General features: G+C 38.7%; 2 protein-coding genes across 4 annotated transcripts; one reads left to right on the top strand and one right to left on the bottom strand.

Moving 5' to 3' along the window:
• Positions 1-5,978: 5,978 nt before the first annotated feature.
• On the bottom strand, positions 5,979-16,014 carry ndufs8a (NADH:ubiquinone oxidoreductase core subunit S8a). The gene is made up of 8 exons (XM_056410089.1): positions 15,916-16,014; positions 14,463-14,518; positions 14,127-14,192; positions 11,513-11,602; positions 11,046-11,154; positions 7,874-7,937; positions 7,492-7,620; positions 5,979-6,942 (listed from the first exon to the last, which is right to left on the bottom strand). Exons 2-8 carry the CDS (start codon positions 14,503-14,505, stop codon positions 6,811-6,813), a joined length of 633 nt encoding a protein of 210 aa, XP_056266064.1. The 5' UTR covers positions 14,506-14,518; positions 15,916-16,014; the 3' UTR covers positions 5,979-6,810.
• Positions 16,015-17,842: 1,828 nt separating this feature from the next.
• On the top strand, positions 17,843-24,139 carry si:dkey-9i23.8 (parapinopsin). Of its 3 annotated transcripts, none has more exons than XM_056410086.1 (8): positions 17,843-18,549; positions 18,735-18,798; positions 18,978-19,103; positions 19,408-19,546; positions 19,631-19,795; positions 20,505-20,589; positions 20,850-21,032; positions 23,071-24,139. In XM_056410086.1, exons 1-7 carry the CDS (start codon positions 18,385-18,387, stop codon positions 20,940-20,942), a joined length of 837 nt encoding a protein of 278 aa, XP_056266061.1. In that variant the 5' UTR covers positions 17,843-18,384; the 3' UTR covers positions 20,943-21,032; positions 23,071-24,139. The 3 variants fall into 3 exon arrangements, with proteins under 3 accessions (XP_056266061.1, XP_056266060.1, XP_056266062.1); XM_056410085.1 differs by having other exon boundaries at positions 20,733-21,032; XM_056410087.1 differs by lacking the exon at positions 19,631-19,795 and having other exon boundaries at positions 20,733-21,032.
• The last annotated feature ends 44 nt before the right edge of the window (positions 24,140-24,183 follow it).

The raw sequence follows: 24,183 nt of genomic DNA, 5'->3' as shown, positions 1-24,183 counted from the left end.
CCGAAGTAATTTTACTCGGCCCTCAGCACCTCAGAGATTCAATTCAATTCAATTCAGTTTATTTGTATAGCCCAATTTCACAAATTACAAATTTGTCTCGGAGTGCTTTACAATCTGTACACATAGACATCCCTGCCCCAAAACCTCGCATCGGACCAGGAAAAACTCCCAAATAACCCTTCAGGGGGAAAAAAAGGGAAGAACCCTTCAGGAGAGCAACAGAGGAGGATCCCTCTCCAGGATGGACAGGTGCAATAGATGTAATGTGTACAGAAGGACAGATTTAGAGTTTAAATACATTCAATGAATGTGACAGAGTGTATGAATAGTTCATAGTAGGCATATTCCACGATGGAGACCTCCACGATCCATCAGGCAGATGGCGGTGGGGAGGAGGAGTGGGCGGAGTCTCAACAGTGGCCGGAGTCTCAACAGGACAGTGGCGTAGTCGGTAGCAGGAATTCCACGACCCAGACCTCGATGATCCATCAGGCAGATAGGATCTATGCCGTCTCATAGGGTCCGATGACCCCATGAGACGTGAAGTCAAAAGGACTCCGGGGAGAAGAGTTAGTAACGTGTGATTGAGAGATGAAAATTCATCCTTAAGGAGAGAAAAAAGAGGAGATAGGTACTCAGTGCATCCTAAAACGTCCCCCGGCAGCTATAAGCCTATAGCAGCATATCAAGGGGCTGGACCAGGGCAAACCTGATTCAGCCCTAACTATAAGCTCTGTCAAAGAGGAAAGTCTTAAGTCGACTCTTAAATGAGTCGACTTAAGAGAGATCAATTATCTGGTGATGTGGTTTCTGTAGACGGCATTGCCCTAGCATCCAACACCACTGTCAAGAATCTCGGCGTTATCTTTGATCGGGACTTGTCCTTTAACTCCCATGTAAAGCAAATCTCAAGGACTGCATTCTTTCATCTACGTAATATTTTTCAAAAATCAGGCACATCTTGTCACGCGTTTGTTACTTCGAGACTGGATTACTGCAACTCCTTATTATCAGGCTGATCTAATAAGTCTCTTAGGTCCCTCCAGTTGATCCAGAATGCTGCAGCTCGTGTTCTCACTAAAACTAAGAAAAGAGATCACATCACTCCTGCACTAGCTGCTCTGCACTGGCTCCCTGTAAAATCAAGAATCACTTTTAAAATTCTTCTCTTAACCGACAAAGACTTGATTGGTGATACACCATCATATCTTAAGGAGCTTGTAGTACCATATTGCCCCACTAGAGAGCTGCGCTCACTAAATGTGGGGCTACTTGTAGTTCCTAGACTAAAAAGTAGGATGGGAGCCAGAGCCTTCAGTTATCAAGCTCCTCTTTTATGGAATCAGCTTCCACCTTCAGTCCGGGAGGCAGACACAGTCACCTCATTTAAGAGTATACTTAAGACTTTCCTCTTTGACAGAGCTTATAGTTAGGGCTGAATCAGGTTTGCCCTGGTCCAGCCCCTAGATATGCTGCTTTAGGCTTATAGGCTGCTGGGGGACGTTTTAGGATGCACTGAGCACCTATCTCCTCTTTTCTCACTCCTTATGGATGCATTTTTATCTCTCCATCACACATTACTAACTCTGCTTTCTCCCCGGAGTCCTTTTGACTTCACGTCTCATAGGGTCCGATGACCCTATGAGACGGCATAGATCCTATCTGCCTGATGGATCATCGAGGTCTGGATCGTGGAATTCCTGCTACCAACTACGCCACTGTCCTGTTGAGACTCCGCCCACTGTTGAGACTCCGCCCATTCCTCCTCTCTGCCTCCATCTGCCTGATGGATCGTGGAGGTCTCCATCGTGGAATATGCCTACTATGAACTGTTCATACACTCTGTCATATTCATTGAATGTATTTTAACTCTAAATCTGTCCTTCTGTACACATTACATCTATTGTTCTGTCCATCCTGGAGAGGGATCCTCCTCTGTTGCTCTCCTGAAGGTTTCTTCCCTTTTTTCCCCCTGAAGGGTTATTTGGGAGTTTTTCCTGATCCGATGGGAGGTTTTGGGACAGGGATGTCTATGTGTACAGATTGTAAAGCACTCCGAGACAAATTAGTAATTTGTGAAATTGGGCTATACAAATAAACTGAATTGAATTGAATTGTATTTAATAGATTCAGCTTTGGGCCAACATCATCTGGCCCAAAAGCTGTGCATTCTTGCCAGGCTGCTTTTTTTAACAACATGACAACAACATTAAGAACACATGAGAACCACAGGGCATGCATGGATAACTCCGTCAAGCAGCCATGTTGGGCAAAGTGAACATCAATACCAGCTGGATGATTATATGGTACAATATTTATATATTATCATGCTGAATATTATTATATGGTGTGTATATAGATATATATATATACTGAATTGTATGAATAAGATGTCATTATTATGTCAGTGTTGGAATAAATGTTAAATATTTGATACTATATTAGATTTTTTTGCATTGAATCACACTGCTGAAATTGATTGGATGGCCCTACCTAAAAAAATTCCACCAGTCGCCACTGGTGGGGATGATACGCTTGAGTTGAATCTGGAAGGTCTTCTCTGTAAATGAAACTTCAGTGAAGTCCAGTAAGCTGCAGTGTCCAATCAATAACTGATATCCAATAAATGGGCGTTTCTGCCATTATAGGACTTCTGTGAAAGCTGCTCTTGTGTTTAATCGCTCAAGGCTCCTCAGAGATCTCTCCTCGTCCCTGAGAGCAGAAGTAAGAGCTTTAAGACGGCTTTCAAAATGGCGGAAACAATCATTTGATCCTGAATACTTTTTTGTAGCCAAATCCTGTAAGAGTTCAGTTAGCTTGAAACAAGAATTTTGCCAGACCATGTCCAGAGGAAAAACACGTTGGTCTTGGTTTTAAATGGCTGTTCTTGAAGGCAGTGTCAAAAGAAAGAGGCTCGATGATTTGTACAAATGAAGATAATCCTGTAAACTGAATGCACCCAGAGATTTGTGGTGTTGCACTCATTTTTACACACGAAAAACGATGGCTAGTTGACTGCTGAATGAACGAGACTAATACTCAGCCCTGTGCATCTAAATTCACCGGGCACTAACCTGTCAAGGCTAACAGTACCCTGTGGAAGAGTCTTGAGGAGAATGTCTTGAAGCAATATATTAGCTTTCTTTTCAGAATGGAGGAATTTATCAAATACTGCTAGCCATTAGCTCGTCAAACAATATACTGACAATCAAATACATATCTCTGCAGAGAGAAAGAAAAGCCTATATTTGAAAAAGGATTTTAAAGACATGACTTCAATTTACCCGTTTTTTTATTTAATTCATTAAATAATTACAATTGCTTCCACCTTGCTGTGCAGTGAAACCGTCTTTAGCTTCTGTTACGGTTTCAAATGTCTGATGACTCGTCCTGCACTCAGGCATTTGTAAAAAAAATATTCAATCAAATGAGACTTTGGGAGACAAATGTTTACATGTTAACATTCCTTGAACGTTTGTACAATTGTAGTCGCTAACAGAGCATTATGGAGAGAGATAGAAAGAGTAGTGTGTCTGGAAGTTAGAGAGGTTTTAATTTCCAAAACAACATGGTAGAAGTCTCAATAATTTAAGGGAAACTGATTTACAATCAGCTCCGTCACTACAGTACATGCAGATAAATGTTGGCCAGGTGACCCTATTATCTCTCCCTACTCCTCGTTCATCTAATAACAGTTGAGGGAGTGTGTGTGCATCCAACCATCCCATGTAGATCCATAACTCTAAGTATGCCCACTTTTTAGCGGTCCAATCAAATGCAAGGATTTGATTTAAATTCCTCTTGTAAATTACAACTATTAAACTATTGAAAGGCTAATACATGAAAGAATAAAGACGCTGAAGACGCTTTAACTCCCTTTCAAGGACTTACATGACATAATACATCAATTTTTTTACTTGAATATTGTGCAATTTCATGTCGTTACGTTTTTCTTGGACATGCACTCAACATGATCTAATTGAACAAACACATTTCTTATGCTTCCTCTCAAAGCTGTAACACATATGTAATCGTTTAATTTAGTGTTTTGCTCTGTGTTGTGTTAACTGAGGCCAAGTTTGTTTTTCTGTACCACTTGCCTTTTCATCATCTGCAACCTGGTTGACATTACTCAAACAGCATTTTTGTATCCACTTTATACTTGCAGTTGGGGTTAAAAACTAGAGGTGACACCATGCTGACCGGATTTTCTCTGTTTGTAAAAAACCCACAACACGCATGCTGACTGGCTGGTTGTTACCTTAATGTTAGATTGGTTTAGTTGTTGAACTTTCTGGTGTATTAATGAAGGGGAAGACAACAAATTACTAAACATACAGACTTAAATAAGTTTCATAAAGTAGGTTTTTATTATGTTAATTTTCTTACACTATCATTAATTATGTGTAATTGATCTCTTCCTCAACACTGACATAAATTGTTAATATGATTGTTGTTAGCTTCTATTTCAAATAAGGTTTTACAAAAGTTGTGGCAGATCGTGAATTTAAAAGGGGCATGCATATGATATGTTCAGAGGGTACAGGGTATGTATATGGTTTAATAGTTTGTTTATTGGATTAAATCTTAAATGGGAAATATGAGAAAAGGATTTGTATTTCCCTTTGGTTGTCTCTGCAACCAGAATACTGCTTCGCTGAGAAGGGAGCAGATGTGCCGGTCCGGGCTGACTTCTGTTGCTGCTGTTACAGGTTAGACCCAGCGCTGCCCCCCAGTGCCGGACTGAACTCATGTTGCTACACAGCTGCTAACGGAGGGTCCATCTTCTGGAGCTGCCAACTGCTCTCCTCCCAGCAAACAAGTCTCCTGGCCGGGAGGACGAAATTAAAAAAAAGTGTTGTTTTCTCTATCTGCCACTTTGGATTTAATCAACGTAAATGCTCTGTACAGCCCTTGGTTAGAGGCACAGTAATCACAATATAGGCTGACCTCCCACATGAGAGGAATAATAGTGTCAAGTATAGTTGAGATACCAGAATATTTGCCCTGAATGAAAGGCATATTTACTGGACTATAAGATCAGGCCAAGGAACACAGGTTGTACTCATTTTTTATATACACTCTAAGAATTGATTTTGCATTTGTGTAGTGTGATTTAATAACCATATGGTAACGTGTAATGTTAATTGTGTGTGTGTTTATGTGTGTGTGCTAGATTGTGCATAGAGTATGTTTTGGGAAAGGGAATAGTTGAAGCTAATGAATCTGGCTAGCCTCAGACTTTGTTTATACACTGCAGGGACACTTTGTCTTCATCTGTACATTAAGGAGTACAGCTAAATACTATTTGCTTTTATGAAGAACAAACCTATTTCATACAACATTTTATATAATTCTGGGGACTGAAAGTGCTGAATGGGTGTAAACTGTGAAATGTTTCCTGAAGTTCCTCTAATTATTACAAAGCAAGTATATCCTGTCAAATGTGTGTTTGTTAAACTGTGATGAAAGATGATCTCATTTGAGCAAAGAGCACAAGGATGTCAGGGTCTATGTACATTTTGAGCGTGTGTTTATAGGATTACATCCAAAGTGGAAGAAGCCGCTGCCATCGGTATTTACAATAGGTGTATGGAATGTAGTGTTAAAGCGCTTTTGGTGGTTGGTAGACAAGTGAAAATCGTTGGTTCGATCTCTCCTCCAGTTGTCAGGTGTCCTTTTTCCCAGTCCCACTGCTTTTGACAAGATTTGCTCTGTACAGTGTTCAAGTGAGAGCATTGGCTAAATGTTCATGCCCTGGAATTGTCAATTGTAACAGCTGTTCCACAAAATATGAACTTTTCACAATAAAACATATTACTTATTTTCTTCATATTTTGTTCCAAACTCATAAGTTCCCCCACATGAATCTAACACATTAGTCAATGTTTGTCAAATGTACATAATTATTAAGGAAGCATTTGACCAGGTTACCCTAATATCCATTGTTAAAAATTGCAAACACTCACACACTCAAATGAACTTCCGAGGCCTTTAATGGTCACAGCTGAATTACATGTGGGTGGGCATCTTCCTCAATTTTACCCTTATGGTAATACTTCATGAATCCAATTCAGACAAAACATCCTTCTTAACTCAAAGTCTACCAACTAGCCTTTCAAGAGCTTTTAAACACAGGGGTCACAGTCTTCATCATTGAGTCTGCAGTTTGGTGACCTTGAGATGAAAGTCAAGATGGAACTTTCACACTCCACATAGTGTTTCTCCAATAATTTTATTTCTTAAATCAGGGTGGAAACAGTACAAAGACAGTAAAACTGCACTGACATCCAATATGTTAACAATATCCATGGATACTGGCTGTGTGACATCGGAATGATGCCATCTGCAATCAGTGAACAGCACCAATACTGCCACAGCATGACTAAGTCTCAATGCTTTTTAGTCTAGTGGGACAGTGCAGACACAACCATGTGGATGACTGGATGATCACTAACTGGAGCATGCTGAGGGAGCTGGACAACTGTACAATCATCACAAAGACAGCTATCATTCTACAATTAATATGTAATCCAAACAGTGACATGGCAAAATCTGAAACATATCAAAGTATATTCATTATATTGGAAGGGGGATAATACTAAAACTAGAGGAAATGTGTTGTGGATGTCTGATTTAAAATAAAAGACGTATTGGCAAACTCAACACTGAAGCACATCCACAGCCGATTATGTCTTACAGTATGGACGTATGTGTGCATGTGTGTCAGAGAGGTTATTCTTGGATGTGCTAACTGTACACTGTGTGTGTGTGTGTGTGTGTGTGTGTGTGTGTGTGTGTGTAGGGTGTCTATCGGTAGAGGTAATCAGCTTGTATGTTGGAAGCTATCTCTGCCTCCCACTTGTCGCCGTTGTTGAGGAGCTTCTCCTTGTTGTAGAGCAGTTCTTCGTGGGTTTCAGTGGAAAACTCAAAGTTAGGACCCTGAAGAAGGAAGGAAAGAGAGGATGGAGAGGAAAATGCGAGAGAGAAGAAAGGGTAAGAAAAGGATTTAAAAAAGGGAGGAGAGGACAGAAGCAAAGGTGAGCACATTCAGTATGGACAAACGATGGAGCTTTCAGGTTAGCGTGGAGCTGGTTCATTATTTGACCTAAACAAGTTGTGACGTAAAGTAGAACCATTTTCATTATATTTTGCTTTTGGTTCCACTGTTCTGTTTTGGAACTAAAGGTTGGCACTGCACAAGCTATAGGTACTGGGATATAAAACAACATTTCATTTGCATTTTCATATACAATTAAATACAGCAGTTTTTACAACATTCTTGTCTGATGATTCTTTGCATTCCCTGTGGTCAAACTTTCACTTCAACCAACAAACATCATTCAATTAGAGAAGAAGCACAGAACAATCAATTCTGCAAAAGTGTTTGATAAGTCAAAATGATGACATCTGCTCAGTAACAATTAGCTACCATTATTTGGTGGATAAAATGCAGGAGTATGTTGAAACAAGAAGTGATCATACACACACCTCTACGATAGCATCCACAGGACACGCCTCCTGACAAAAGCCGCAGTAGATGCATTTGGTCATATCGATGTCGTAGCGAGTCGTCCTCCTGCTGCCGTCAGCACGAGTCTCTGCTTCGATGGTGATAGCCTGGATACACACATTGTTGGAGATGAGGAGACACACAGAGCTCTATCTCAGACGTTTCTCTGATCTGGTATTGAGATTGAATATAAATCGCTATATTTATTCGCACCAGACATAAAATGCACATTTACCATACATGTGTGTTACTTTACAGTAAATACAGTTGCTTATGGTTCAATCATACATATAGCCAAAGTAGTTTTGTCTTGGCAGAGACGATGGAATCAAGCCACGTCTAGTATGTTTCTTTGTGTACCTGTGCAGGGCAGATAGCTTCACACAGCTTGCAAGCGATGCAGCGCTCCTCTCCTGAAGGATACCTGGTGAAACATAAAGGACAAAGACTTTGTTTAGGTCTGATCTAGAGTGCTGATACTGCACCAAGGACCTTACATGTAATTCTGGAGAGATTCAAAGACACTTGCAAAATGTTTGTCCTTAAATTATCAGAGCTTTATAAGCAGCTACTTCTAAATACAATACGCCTACTAAAAGCAGGGAGAAAGAGGAAGCGGCAAAATAATAGGAATTTAGTGAGAATGAAAAAGTGTTTATCCACTTTTTTAACCATGTAATATATCTGATCACTATCTGATCCGGCAGGTGAAACTTAATAGTCATGGGTAGACAGACAAATAAGAACACATAGTTCTTATCTGGCGCATCAATCACAAAAGTTGGATTGGAAAGACAAGTCAACCAGACAATGTCATCCAGGAGTGGTGTAGGCACATCACTGTCAGAGAGACTGCATGTACATTAAGCTGCTGTCTGTGTCCAAGCCCTTTATCTATACCAAAAAAAAGCAGCTGCTTTCCGGACTAGATATTTATGAGACACAAGATTTGCAGAAGGCACAGTCGATCTGAGTTCTAACCACCCACTCTTGGATGAATTTTCCTTTCTTGTAGGTGCAATAAATGCGCCTAATGTGACTGTGGCTCAGTGGTGAGCAGGTTCGTCCCTCAACCATAGGATCAGCAGATTGATCCCTGGCTTCGCTAGTCCATATCGATGTGTCCTTGGGCAAGACACTTAATACCGAATTGCTCCCACAGACTGTGCCTGCGATATATGAACGAATATGGATGTTAGATAGTACTGATGGGCTATCTAACATTCAAGGCACCTTGCATGATAGCTCCTACCATCAGTGTGTGAATGGGTGAATGATGATATGTAATGTTAAAGCGCTTTGATTGGTCAGAAGACAATAAGAGATGTACAAGTCCATTTATCAATGATTTTTATTTATAGTTTCAGAATTTTATTTTTGTAGGTGTATATATTCATTCCACACCCTTTTCAAGAACAACTATTTTGTTCACAAGAAGTGTGTATAGGTACAGCTCCCCCTAATCTGACAGCGGAATGGTTTGAGGGGAGGGGTTTTCCGAAGCTGTTAAATCTCCGCACAAATATGATCCAGCGGTCAAATCCTAGGCCATTCCGGTTGATAATGTGATTAATGGGCCAAGTGTGGGACCGTTTCAGCGATTAGAGAGCATTTTATTTTTAGCACGATAAAGTCATGATTATTTCTCCTCTTGGATTAGTTCAGTAGTTCCCAAACCTTTTCTGTCATACCACAGTTTGGAGGAAGAAAAATGGTCATGCCCCCACAAAATGGTAAATGTTGAATCTTTTTTTGAAATAATATTTTGTGATTCTTCCATCTGTGCTTTTTCAAATAATTGAAGAAAAACAGTTGCAATCACTTTCAAGTAAACCAGATTGCCCCATTAGACGAAAAATAAATAAAATGTGCAATCACTTTGTTCGAACAATGCAAATAAAGTTATATCTGTGCAAGAAATAACTATTTGGCAAGAAATGGCTTATTGTGGCTGCAATTAACCTGTTTTACACTACATATCTGTTTAAAACAACAATAACGTGCAACCTATGAAAAACTTGTGCAGATAAGCGTTAGCCATCAAGTTGAATCAGTATTAGTGGCTGCAACGAGTCTGCTTTCCACTACAAGTGCAGGCTTGACACGGCCACAATTCATGCTCAATGTTGAGCTTAGATCTGTATTTTTTTTGAGAGGTAACAGCAGAAAAGCCAAACTCAGGTAGGATGTGGCGAGTGGCCAGGAATCTTGGCCGTCACGCATGCGCAAGCGTAACTTGTTAACAGCTTAACGTAAACATTTATACGAGAGAACAGGCCAAAAATAATTCTCCATTTCCCCCGTAATTCCTGTAACACCACTGCACCCCACTAGAGGGGCCCGCCTCAGTTTGAAAAATACTGGGTTAGTCTCTCTAATGCAGGGGTATTCAACTCAAATTTAAAGAGGTCCAGTTAAAGACATTTTCTTGAAGCAAAGGAAACGGGGAAATTACAGATCTCAACACCTCTTAACAACTTACCAGTTTTAGAGCATCACTCTTATATCCCACTCCCCCATTCGTTTGCTCAGGGGGAGAATTAAGCTCTAGCTTGTCCTGCCAGGATTTTAAACCTGGGCTTGAATGGAGAGGGGGCCTCATGCACATGTGGAGGTGCTCATTGGTGAGCCTCCAACGATATTTATTTTTGGGCTGTGAGGCCACTTATTTTATGTGATCTCACTTCAGATTTGAGTGGGTATGTTTGTTCAAAACTTTTATGTTTGGTCTCATAATGGCGTTTCACATTGGCACTTTTAATAAGTGCCATGGTTTCTGAACATATAAGACACACTGGTTTAGTGCTCCCTGTGGGAAGTATGAACAGAAATGAGTCGGTCCATTCCGGATTAAATGCTCGATTTTCACTGTCCACTTTTCTTTTTTTGGAGAGCGCCATTTGTTCCTTACATTTCGCTTCCTTTCGCTGTCTCACCCGACTTTTTCTCAACTTTATCCGGCGCAGTCTTCCGTGTCTCTCCCTTTGTTTTCTACATTTTTCGCAAGCTTTCTTTTTCTTTCTACTGTCTTTTCATGTGTAACCTGCCTCTAACTTTCTCATCCGCCTGCACTGTCTGTCGAGGGACGTAATGTTAACCACCATGAAAGCATAGGTTTGATTGGCTCAGTGGTATCACGTGGATGGCTTAACTCGCATGCTTTTGGTCTGTGCGTTTCCTCATCCACTAAAGCACTACCGTAAAGACAGCAAAAGCTGCGTCGCCGGGTAAAAATAAAAGCACCGCTCAGGTTTTAAATCATAAACTTCTGTTTTGGCTGGCGCTCCGGGTCCGGATGGGGCGGCTTCTGGGTCCGGACCCGGACTGCCAGTTAGTGACCTATGCTCTAATGACTCAATCACTCAGATGTAGATAGCATTGTTCTGTATTGCAAAAGGAGAATGCAATGCAAATGATATTGTTGTCAAATTGAGTCCATCATTATGAAAAAAATAATAATCCCTGTGTGAATAGGGAGGCATTTATTTTCAAAAATCATACAACCCACAGTCCACTGAGTGGTCGTCCTCACCTGCGCAGTGCGTGTTCTCCTCTGAAGCGTGGTGACAGTGGCCCTTTCTCAAACGGGTAGTTGATGGTAGCGGGCTCTCTAAACATGTAGCTCAACGTCATGCCCAGCCCTGACATCACAAAACAAGCATGCTTGAATGAGAAAAAAATTATAATTCTTATACTGATGCATACAGAGACAACGGGCATTTTCCAGCAGCCAGACCACCTCCAGTGGTGGAGATCCATTTGGTCAGATTTACTATGTACATGCAATAACTTCCTTTTGAAGCATATGACTGCAACACATAGTGATAAAAGAAACCTGGTCAGGAAAGGTACATAATAAACAAATATCTCAGCAGTCACGATACCCTGATTGTGCATTCATTATTTTGTACATGACTACTACTAAATAGAAAGCAAAGATTAGTTGATTAATGGAATAGTCTCACATGTCAAATGCACTGCTATGAATATTCAGCTGACCTCTGATGAGCTCTGTCAACATAAGCTTCTGAGCAGCTCGGTCTGTGATGGACGTCATGTCTGTGAGGTTCTCTTTGGCATTCACATACTCTGGAAACAAACACAATTACGTCAGTGAGCTGGTGATGAGAGTTGTTAGTGTAAACCGTGAGGGGGTTAAACAGAAGACCATTTATGTGTGAAAGCTGAACATTTATGAGCGTTATGAACAAAAGATGAAATCACTTTCAAGATTCAAGATTGTATTTGCCATTTGTGCCTAGGCCAACAGTCCAGACTCTTTGGAAATGTATTGCAGGGATCTCAGTCAACGGTTTAGAAATGACACTATAATAAGAAAGCCTATACAGAAGGTGGTAATATGTACAAGAACAAGAAAGGTGTATGTACAGTTTTGGATACAGTTTTAAATTACAGATAGTAATAATAATAATAATATTGCACATAAGTGTAGTGAGGTAGTGTTGGGTTATTAGTACACATATTTTAATAGATTTATTTTACCATCAGTCTGGCTGTTGAAAAAACATGTTCTATGAGAGATGATGCTGTCTGCTCTGCTGATTCTCAGGTTGTACGTGCAGTTTTCGGGTCTGAGTAGAGAGTGAGCTAGGTGGAGTGAGTCTCTGATGATTCCCTCTGCTCTTTTCCGACAGCACTGCACATACCGAGAGCCGATGGAAGTAAGTGTTGTCCCTATGACCCTCTCCGCAGTCTTTCTGACTCTTTGCAGAGTCTTCCTCTCTGCCTGTGTTGTGTTACCAGACCAGACAGTAATGCCTGCAGTGAGGAAGCTCTCTACCAGTCCTCTGTAGGCCCGGGTGAGAGGGCCAACAGATTTCACCAATCTTTCTAAGTCATGTGGTCCGATGGTCTAAGTCTTTCCTTCAAGCTTTGTTTCAAAAAACATTTTTACACAGCATACTGTGTTGTGATTGGGTTGTATGACATCTCCCAGATGTATACCATTTAATGGAATCTTCATAATTAGGGAATTCACTTGCAGAGGAAAAGACAAAGACATGCGCATTATAATTACCCACCTATAGTAACCAATATTGACAGTGTGGATGTGATTGTTAGTCAACTGCTTACATTAACAAAATTAAAAAAACAGATTTCAAGAAAAATTATGCATTAAAACACATTGCTCAGGAGATGAACTACCATGTTGTATGCCACAATAGAAAAAGAATAACTGCACAAAATCAATCTCTATATACAAATAACATTGTCAATGCTAAACATACCTGCAAGTTGCTATGCTTGTGAGCCTAGTACTTTGAGTTCAGATGTGTGAATAGCAGAGAGTAAGACAGGAACGGTTGAATTAACTACCGTATGTTTACTGTTTATCATCTGCTGGACACTAAAAGTGAAAGCAGTCACTTCTGTACATCACACATCCTCATGCAGTGCTGTGTGACGCTATGATCTATGGATACATCTGCCTTACAAGACTTTACTGGAGAGGATGTGTCCGAAACCATATTGATAATGTTTGTACGTAGCCAAGTTTGATTTCCCGACAGAATATGAATGAATTAATACATTTTCAGCAACTGACATGAGTTTTAAATGTCCGAGTTTCACAGCAGCATGAACACACGCCTGTGCTCCTTCCCATTTATTCTAACTTGAGCATGTTTCAAAAGTCTTGAGGCTTTTCCTTCAGAAACAGATCAGAACCCCAGTATTACTACCAAACTGAGGCCAAGACAGAGTAAAGCAGCATTTATTACAGATTATAAGAGATGTGCTCAATTAATGAAAATTAAGGGCTTTCCCTCCCATTAAAAACTAAAAACCCAGTGCAGCGCGTTTTTTTCAAAAGATACTGTCGCCGAATGAAAAAGAAGAAAACTATGTTGAGAGTTCCCTGTTTTGCTGTTATTTTCTTCTCTATATCCTTTTGGCAAATTATTGTAAGATACCTAGATACTTTGCTATTGTCAAGTTTACGGTTGCAGCTCTAGAAACAATATTCAGTTATATTTAATATATAAATAAATTATAATCATGTTCTACATTTCTTTTGTTAGAATTAGAAAAACAAACAAGTGTGTGATTGTGTAAATAATGATTGTTCATATCTTAAATTGTGCTTCATTTTCAGTGTTAGGCTGATTGGCATTAAAACAAGTTTTATGTCATAATTCCTGCTGCCATGTGTTAAACTTACATTTGAGGTGAGCACGGAGAAAATACTCAGAATAAGCAGATGCAGCCTTCTAGTGTAAAACTCCAAAAAATGACAAGCAGGGTTTGAAAGGAGGCTAACTTTAAATATAAAGCTTGGCTGAAATGATGGAAATAAGTTTAGGAATTATCATGAGTATATGACTTTTTAAATACATGTTCAGTTGTTATGAATACAGTTAGAAAAGTTAAAAGACTTTTCTGCTCAAATTTTCCTTCACTGCCACCTTCAAATCAAAGGCGGCAGTTAAGGAAAAGGACCTTTTCGGGTCTTTCTTACCAAATGCTGCATCTATAATGTAATGAGAGCTGACAGTGTGTGATTCTTTCACCTCATAAGAGACAACATTGGGTATACTTTTATATTTCCAATACAACACATCAAGCTGTGTTTGTGTGTTGTTGTGGTACTTACTGAATCCTTCCCTTTGTGTGGACACACTGAAGGACCTCACTAGAATTTTTCTGGCCACAAAAGTGCCTGAATGGAAAGATAAAGTGCATTATCATTACGATACTACATCACATTGACTACACAGCCTGATGTCTTCTTAACAACAACTATAAAAAAGACACATTTGCTGTTTTGTCTTCTGCTGAGAGCAGGCAGATCTATTTTAGAAATCTGACATGGCTCGTATTGACACACCTGTGAGAACACTTGTGTTATGTCATTTCCAAATGGTATATTAATTTCAGTTGCATTATAATTACTAGTATTTTTGTCAGTACTTTGGCTGAGAAATCTTACCTGGCCTTGACACAGAGAAAAGTAAACGCAATGTTGCAGCCATCACGTCTTTGAAGCTGGAACCAGAAAAGAAACCATTAGGAAAATCTTTGCTAATAACAGCTGCATGAAAACATTATTGAATTATTTGAAGCAAAAATAGATCTCTAAATATTAAAGTAAACAGTTCTTTGATACTCCCAGGGTACATCCTAAGTCTCTTATTTGTAATTTCCTCGCTTCCTGCTCGAACCGGAAGTTGTTCTGCGCCACCATACTGCAGGCGGTCCCAAAGCACTTATTTCCTTGTTTCCTCTATCTATCATGATTTCCTTGCATCTCTCTGTGCATCCTTGGTGAGGGACTAAGACGCAGGTAAAAAACCCAAGTAAAGGAATTCAAGGATTCAAGTAAGAGACTTGGGACGTGCCTCCAGTCCTTCCCACCAGGGATGCATAAGGAGACGCAAGGAGACCATGCGAGGAGAGAGAAAACATCTTTTAAAATGAATGAAAAGTCCTTTCCTCTAAAGCGTCATGTAAAGCGACTTCTACTGGCCGAATGCGTTGGTCTTATTTATGAATTATTTTCGTCTGTATGTTCTTAAAACTCTGATTGTAAAGTCATTATTAAATAACCCAGAATATGATTAAGGTTTCTCTACAACACAAATACATTCATTAGACTTAACGTGTCGGGTGAAATTAAATTTCAGATCAGATCACAAGGACAGATACAGGATAACCTTCCGGCCAACTGCTATTAGACTTTATAATAAATCACCTCTGGCCATATCCTCCTCAAATGAACATCAATAAACCTTGCACCGCTGTCACTTTATACTTTAGATACACTGTATACACTTTAATTTTATTTAACATTTTCAAATTAAGTGCAATATGCCCTGCTATTTTATTGTATTGTATTTTATATTAGTAAACATGTTTGCTGCTGCTTCACGTAATTTCCCCCTGGGGATGTAACGCTATACCTTATGTTTACCTTATCTTGCTCAGCATTACAAACTATAATATTGAGTCACAACCTAACTTTGATGTTAACTCTTATTAAAGTATGATATGAATTCATGACCTAAGTTTATCCCAATGGAACGCTTGCAATCGCTCTAATGTACTTCGCTAGAATGACATTGCTTAGCTAACGTTAACTAGCAGTACCTTGCTAAAAACCCACAGTTTACCATTGTGAGCGCTCAACTTCGCAGTACATCATAACTGTTGTGTGCACATTAAAGGTAGTTTGGGTTTAAGGCTAAGCATTAGTTAATCAGTAGCCAAATACCAGAACATAAGACACTGTCAAGGACTTTTGCACAAAGGTCGCGTGAGGTGATTTAAGGACTATTCTCTTTCTTTCGAGGTCAATTATTAAATAGAAGTAATTAAATAATTGATGTGACAAAATTACCCCTGAAGGAAATAAAATGTTAGGAATATAATGGTTTTAAACTCACCAAAAAGTCGCTATTTGGCCTTCTAAACCAGAACAGGCACGATTTGCGGAACGGACCCTGCGTGTCCAGGAAGTACCTCAACGTCATGACGTCATTGGCGTCCTTATCTTCTTCTTTGGGGTTTAATGACGACCGCTCGAGTTCTTACTATTTCATTGCTGCCATCTTCTGGATTTAGTTTACTCCTACAGTCAGATTGTCCTCATCAGTCAAATTCTCCTCGGGAAGATGAACAACCGTCTTCTGTCATGTCTACTAACAAAACATGCTCTTTACTCCCTCTCATGTAACCAATAATCCTTTCATTCAACTAGTTTGTAGAAACTAACAATGTTCACATCGACTGTTTGGATATATCCCGGGAAATGTGCAGTTCAGATTACTGTTTCTTATTCTAAATCTAGTAAATACTTCCTATTTTATGCTGCGGCCGATCAGGACATCACACCAAAAAAACAGTTTATTGCCATCTGCACATCAATAAAGCCTCCCACTGAGTCAAACACTACATGCCCATGACAATTTCTTAAAGTTACACACCTTTGCACAACTTTTCTCGATTAATAAACACATGGCACTTTAGTAAAATAATTGTTTTAACATACTCTTATTTGTATGTTTGTTTACCATATTTTATTTAACTTTTCACATCATATTTTTTATTCTATTGCACTGTTTTTACTATCACTGAGTCAAATGTATTGTATGCGTATCGTACTTGGCAATAAACAGTTTATGATTCTGATTTCCTATTTCCTCCACTATTCCTCACAACTTCTGCTTTATTTTGTTATAAGTACACTGGTAAAAATCTCACTGCCCCTAAACACTCTCTCAAAGGCCCAATTGATTTAAGCTCTAGCTCTGCAAACTCAGATTTAGCTGCTGATCTCCTACAATACTTCCATAATCTAGCCTTGATCTGACGAGAGTTACATGCATATCTAACCCAGTTACCCCACTCCTGCAAGACCTCTCATAACATTTATCAATTGTATTAACACTTATCCTCCAAACTTCTAATTTGCCCTCTCTCTCTCTTTTTCAATCTCGGATCAAAGTTATTTCCATAAAATGTCCGATTATCACCATTCCTGAGATTTCTTTCTTGTGAAGAACATAGTTTGGGGTTTTCTCCACAAAAAATTGAAATCTCCATTTTACATTACAGACATTACAACTTGACAAACCCCATCTCATATATATAATTTTTTGTATCTGCTACATCTTTCTCTTTTCTACAGAGCCCTGCCATCAATGATCTAGCCATACCCATTGGCATATTTACAAATATATTATTAATTTATCGTCACAATGCAAAACCAAATGGGGAACTTAATAAACAAAGAAACAAACTCTCTGTTTTAACTGAGCTGGGTGCATCCTTTCTCTTTCTTTTTGGCTAGTCGGTCGCCTGAATGAATCATCTTCCCCTCACCACCTCTTCCCACTAACTCTCCATCCTCTCGTCACTTAATTCTCCCTCATTAACCTTCATGCAGTGCTGTCACCATCTGTCCCCCAGCTGTAAAGAACAGTATGCTAATATTGTTTCTAGGCCTATAGGTCGATATCCGGCACAATGCTGCCCACAATAACCAACCCGAAAAACTATTAAGTCCAGATGACTGCAAATCCAAAGTCAATAATAATAAAAAAACACAAACATGCAACATTTCAAACCTTTAACAAAAATGTCCACTTCTTATAGCTGAACTTTCTACTCCAACTATATATACTTATGGTTGTCTGTCTCTCTGGCTAGGTCTCCCTCTTCACTCTTCAGGGTTTGTGATTTAACTGTCTGGGAGTTCATTCATTAATATGTAGACAACATTATCAGTGTAAACCTGCGGGCAATGATATCAGTGGAAAGTATTAATGGTTGTAATTATGACATAACGCACAGGTGCTTAGAGAGAAATAACTTAATGTTCCTACTTGTTTAAAACTATATTTTTTCTTGACACATTATTTGCATCTAATTTAAAATAGAAGCTTCTTTTCTGTACTGCGTGTATCATCACCCACAGGATAATGAAATACATAGTTCGTAGTAATAGAAGCTGGATTACAGGCACACACACAAAGTGCATCAGAGCAATTATAGTTGAGCTAAATGAAGCATGTGAATTTTAATTGAAAATGGTTTTGATGACACTTGCATTGGAGCTCTACGCTATAATCACGTATTGTTGAAGGCTGTGGACTGACGGCTCACCGTAAAAGTAAGTGTGTCTTTTCTTTATTAAATAGAACATATTGTCAGATTGAGGTTCAACACTGTCTGTAAAAGCTTATTTGAACTAGGGTGGTAAATATACAACATACAACACCCTCACCCAACGGTGGCTGATGACAGTTAGAACAAGTATTGCAATTGTTATTGAATCTCTGTCAGCAGTAGCAGCTCTAACTTCCCTCACTTACATATTATATAATAAATTCTGATTTATAATAAACTCTGATATGCTCTGTATTCCTTATCTCCCAGTGAGTGAGTGGTTTAATGGGACTGTGTTCATGGAACGTCCATGGCCAGAGCCAGAGAAGTGGCTGCTGGTGGTTGTGTTGGGACTAGAGATGGTCATGGGAGTTGTGGGAAATTGTTTTGTTCTGCTGGTCAAGGTCAAGGTAAGGGGTTACGGTTGTTCCTTATATTGGTGTGAAATGTTATTCATGTTATTTGTGTCTGTAAGTACAGAAGGGCAGAATGGATCATAGTGGAAATTAATTTAATGTTTTGGTTTTGTATGATCATACATTTTTGTGTCATATTATCATATGTTCACTTCTACTCTTCTGTCTTTCATTTTCAGTGCAAGGGTCAGTTCAGCTGTCGTTATTGGCTTCCTTTTTTCAGCCTCACCATGTCAGATTTAGGTACAATTTACACTTACACCAATGCAAATGCATCACATGATTACATGCAGTAATTTACTTTCTTGGTCTATCTTACAAACCCACGCTATTTGATAGGATTACACATCTGTCACATTGTATGACATGTAATCTCAGTGCAGGAAGTCATCATTTCTCATAATGAAACTTGTGTTGTGAAGGCTCCTCCCTCCTCATAATCTGCGGCTCTCTGTTGGCCATGCTGACAGGAGGTCAGAGGTCACCTTGGTGTGAGGTCGTCAGCCTGCTCAAGTTTGCCTTCATCACCTCTTCCATTGGGAGCATAGGTACCAGTTCAGTTTGCACCCAGACGATTTGAATGGAACAATACACAATAAAAGATGGCAAGCTTCACATAGGCTAGAAAACACAGTATTGTTGAATAAAGTTAAAAGTGAAAGCAGCATCAACCTTTCTTGCATTTATGAACACTAGCATCTGATGCATCTAACCACTTCACTGAAGCAGAACTTGATTACTGTCCTTAAAATAGTACTACAGTCGTAGGCAGAGTAACAATGCTGTATTCATACCATATAGACGATTAATTGTCCCATAATTCCTCTGAAACCGGTCTGTTTTCCTTTACAGCTATCCTCTGTGTGCAACAGCTGTTTGGCATGGCCTCCACAAGAAGTCCTCTCTTTGTTGTCATGGTAACAGCCTGCTTGGCCTCTTGGGTGACAGGGGTGGTGTTTGGGAGTATGCCTGTCGTCTACGCCTGGATCAGGTATGACGCTTGCTTAATGCTTTCACTTATTGCTCCATGGTCAACATGTGGTTTCTCCTCAACATCTTGTCCTCTCTTATACAGGTACGACCCTGCAGAGATGCTGTGCGCTGTCTTTTGGGAGAACAACTACTCAGATATGTTGGTTTACATTCTCTGCGCTTTCTCCATCTGTATCTTCCTCCCCTTCATCCTCATTGTCTTCTGCTCTCTACTGAGTGCCACTGGCTTCCGCTCGAGCTGCAACAGGTGAAATACCTGAGAAAAGATCATTTCAAGTGACATAACATAAGATTTCATGAAATTGAAAAATACAGTCATCGATGTTGTTTATCTCAGGTCAGGTCCAATCAAAAGTAATACTTCCATGTACAAGGCTAAAGTCAAAGACTCCTTCGTCATAATTTGTTTGACCGAAATTTGTTGTGAGAATTTAATTCTTTTTGTTGTCTTATATGATTTTTAAATTGAATGTGTTGGGGACATCTGGTCTGATAAAACAAGCAATTTGAAGTTGTCACCGTAGACTATTTTCTGTCACTTTGAAGACAAAGCGATTGATTCAGTTATCAAAAAAATAATCATCTGACTAATCAATAATGAAAATAATTTTCCAACTGCTGACCTGAAAGCCTTAGTTTGAGACTCAACTCTGATCCTTGTGGTTAGGGGAGGCAGGTTTACCAAAAGGCCTCTACTTCCTCTACTTTTAATACAGAAAATGCACTGTAATAGCTTTTGCATGAAGTTAAATGTGGCACACTGGCACACTTGGCGCGCTGAAAAAGGAGAAGTCAAGAGAGACATTTTATGTCAATCTAACAAAAATGGAAGGACAGATTTATTAGTAATGGGTTTTGTACACTGTAGTGTATTTAAATGGGACCCCTGTTACACCACCAATGGCATACTGGGTATACATTCCGTCTTACTCGCTTTTTTCTCCATCTTGTCTCAGTGATGATGAAGCAGATCTGTCTACAGTCAGTCCTCTGCTGGTTGCCTCTTACATGCTCTGCTACACCCCCTTTGTTGCGTCTGAGGTGAGACATTCACTCTCTCACTAGTTGCACACATGCAACAACACAGGAGCTTTTGTATCTGCATGTTCACTAATGTAAAAGCCACATAGTGAACACATACTTGTCCACTCAAGGGACTGTCTTTGTTTATTTCTCTTCATCAGCTGATCCTGCTGGGTAGGATGGACCTGTCCCCGGCACCTGATTGGTTAAGGACACTGTCATCAGTGATGTCATACCTCGACTGTAGTCTGAACCCTCTTATTTACTGCTCCAATCAGAACTTCCGGGAGGCGGGCCTGGCCCTGCTATGGACCAGAAGCAAACCATCGGCAGAGCCTGTCCTCACCTCTATCACTAGACATGACGCGTAAACTAAACATGTGAGGGGTTCCGAAATTATTCCCCAGAAAGCTCAAGAACCCAACAATGAGACATCTCACACACCGCTGCATTTATCTGAGGTCAGTATGTCTTACTGGCATTTTTTTTTCCTTCTGACTTAGTTATTAACCTTATAAAATATAATATCAAGTCATTTCTTTTTCGGCATGTTGAAAGTAAATAAATACATATTCTAATTGCTGCATTTTGTATTAGGTGTAATAACTCAACTAAAAGTTTAAAATGTTGAAATGTTTCATTTAAAGTTTTATCAAAACATATGAATGTGGATTCAAATCATAAACCATAGATTACATGTATATAATATATTCGAAGAGCTCAAGTTCCCACAGTGCACACTATAAATTAAAGTTAAATAGTTGGATGTTTCAAATTCATTCAAGTTTAATTATTTCCCCCAAAATCATAACGCAGGCTCACAGCCCTCTCTCTCCACATTGCCCTGAAAAATATCGGTAGCTTTGTTTGTACAATCTGTATGTTTGGACAAAATAAGTACATTTATCAAAAGTAGCTCAATTCAGCATAACACAATTTAAATAATGGTTTATAGTTAAATGTGTATATGGCGCCGCTGGGCACCAAATGATGTACAGTTCGGTAAAGTTAGAAAGATATTCACAGATTCGGACTTCCCGGCTCAATAACTTTCTCGCAAAACGGAGTTAAAACACAAACGACACCTCTCTGTGACCGTAGTGATGTCGACAACAAGCTACAACCTTAATTTTACCAAAACCGTCCGGTCTCTGAGCTGGATGAATTAACATTGGTCTCAATGTGCGGCCAGCTGTGATGCCTGAGCCCAGGGACCGTCTGCAAAAAGCAATCCAGGAAATACGTATTCAAATAATTATTCAATCTCTCCACTGTAAAATGGTGTCGGCTGACATATTTGAATATCATACATCATTGGTCTACCCTTTGTTGTACTACAAGTGTTATTTTGAAAAAGAAATGGGATTTAAAATAATTATTATGAATTATTTAGAATATGTTATGGAAACAATATTCAATAGCTTCACTGTAAGATGGTGCAGGATGGAATAAATAATAACATACATCAATGGGCTCTTTTTTTGTTGTACTACAGCTGTCATTTTGAAAACAAATTATTTGGAATAATTATTATGAATTATTGAAAATATTTTAAGGAAACAATATTAAATAGCTTCACTGTAATAAGGTGTAGACTGACATAACGTATATCATACATCAAAGGGCCGCCCTTTGTTGTACAACAGCTGTTATTTTGAAAAAAAACTCATCTTAAAAATTTATTATGAATAATGTTTAATATTTTATGGAAACAATATTCGATAGCTCCACTGCATTAAAGTGTAGGTTGAAATAATGCATGTCCTACATCAAAGGGATCCCCATTGATTATTTTGAAGGAATTAGATTTTGAATAATTATTATGAATTATTTTGAATATCCTATGGCAACAATATTCAATAGACCAAAGGGTCTGGTTGTGATGTCTGACAAACCCATCAAAGTGTTGCATGAAGTAAACATGACATACTTCATTACCTTCCATTTTTGGATAACATTTTTCCAAAAGGTAATTGAATCTTCCATTAGAGCCATCCTCAATTGTATGGATAGTGCTGGCCAACTATACCTCATGAATCACTATATCATATAACTAACTATAGCACGAGAGATGCAAGGGTTAAAAAAGGTGAGTATAGTTATTATACTTTATTTCAATATTATAGTCCGTAGAGTTGTGTGCAGACTTCAGATTCCTCCTTCTAGTCATTCATTCTAGTATTATTATAATTCTTAACATCTCTTGAACATCAGCTTTAGATTTTTTGGTTGTTCCGTTGGGGGAAAATACATAATGCATACTGGGTACATTCAATTTGCGAGTTTTTCAGCAAAATAGTTATTTTTCCACTTTTACACATGTCACATTTGATGATTATGATGCAGACAGTATTTAAAAATGCGATGGAACAGACTTGGAAAGGAAGGTTGCAGCCGGGCCAGATAACCCACACCTGCCAGAAAGATGGCACCAGTTGTGGGATCTTTTTTTAACTTAATACATGCTTGAAACTAATATACATGTATTTATTTCCATAGTTTCAAAGAATGAGGTCTGTTCCTTCCATGGAAATGAGGACCTGCCCAAAACGGATTTTGATACTGTATGGGACTTGTTTTTAGACAATCTGAGTTGTGGCTAATCTGTAGGAAATTTAGAGTGAGATTCAAGGGATACCATAAGTAATCAAATATTGTTAACTTGTATGCATTACAGGTTTCCTAAAGTTTACATTTTCTTAATATGTTTAATTTATTTACCCCCATTCAGTGTGGAACTTGTACAAGATGGTTTCACACACAGTGCCTTCGAACGACAGCAGCACAAATACCAAAAAAGATACCCCTTGCATGGTATTGTGTGTTGTCTAACAGCCCAATCTAAGTAGGCTGGAGGTAAGTTGGCTAATACTTACCAAAAATAGGAAGGTTTATGTCTGGGGAAAGTAGATATTAGTTACAAATGTTTTGATTCTTTTTTCAACATAAATTTTTCATGATAGATGAAAGTAGTAATTATATTGTATTTTGTATGTAAACGTTAGGATTGTTGATGTATTTATAAATATTGTACAGGAAGATATGGTATAGTTACTGTATGTAAGCAGTATTTGTTTTGCCACATCTATTTTTTACATTTTCTTTTAATTGTACTGTATCAAACTCGTCAAAATGTTATTCTAGGGGAACAAATCATGTGTATATTGGTATGTAATAATTCATAAAGATTTAATGTGTGAACTACTTGACTACTATGATGGCTTTTATCATAATGTGTGTGATAGTATTTTTTAATTCACAGCATAGGTTTACAATTGCACTAGTTTGACCAAATCACTGATATTACCAGACTTTAAGTAATGACCACTGGGTTAAATAATTTCTCAGAAGAAGCAATTATTTAATATAAGATTTATTGTTTGTTTATTTGAGTATGAATTATAAATCATGAAAGTGCTCCTTATCCATTATTTTGGTTTCTGGAAAGCAAATAAGACAGTTTTACATTTTATCGATGTTGAACACATTTTTGGTTCAAATGAATCCAAATTGATCAAACAATCTTAAAACCCAGTGGTTTTGCATTATCATGAGATCCTGGTGACTGACGAGAGATTGGTGCCACTACACTTTGTCCTAAAAACCAAACTG

Source organism: Pseudoliparis swirei, chromosome 24, assembly GCF_029220125.1.
Source record: "Pseudoliparis swirei isolate HS2019 ecotype Mariana Trench chromosome 24, NWPU_hadal_v1, whole genome shotgun sequence".
In the NCBI taxonomy this organism is placed as follows: domain Eukaryota; kingdom Metazoa; phylum Chordata; class Actinopteri; order Perciformes; family Liparidae; genus Pseudoliparis; species Pseudoliparis swirei.
This window is presented reverse-complemented; position numbering and strand designations above follow the sequence as displayed.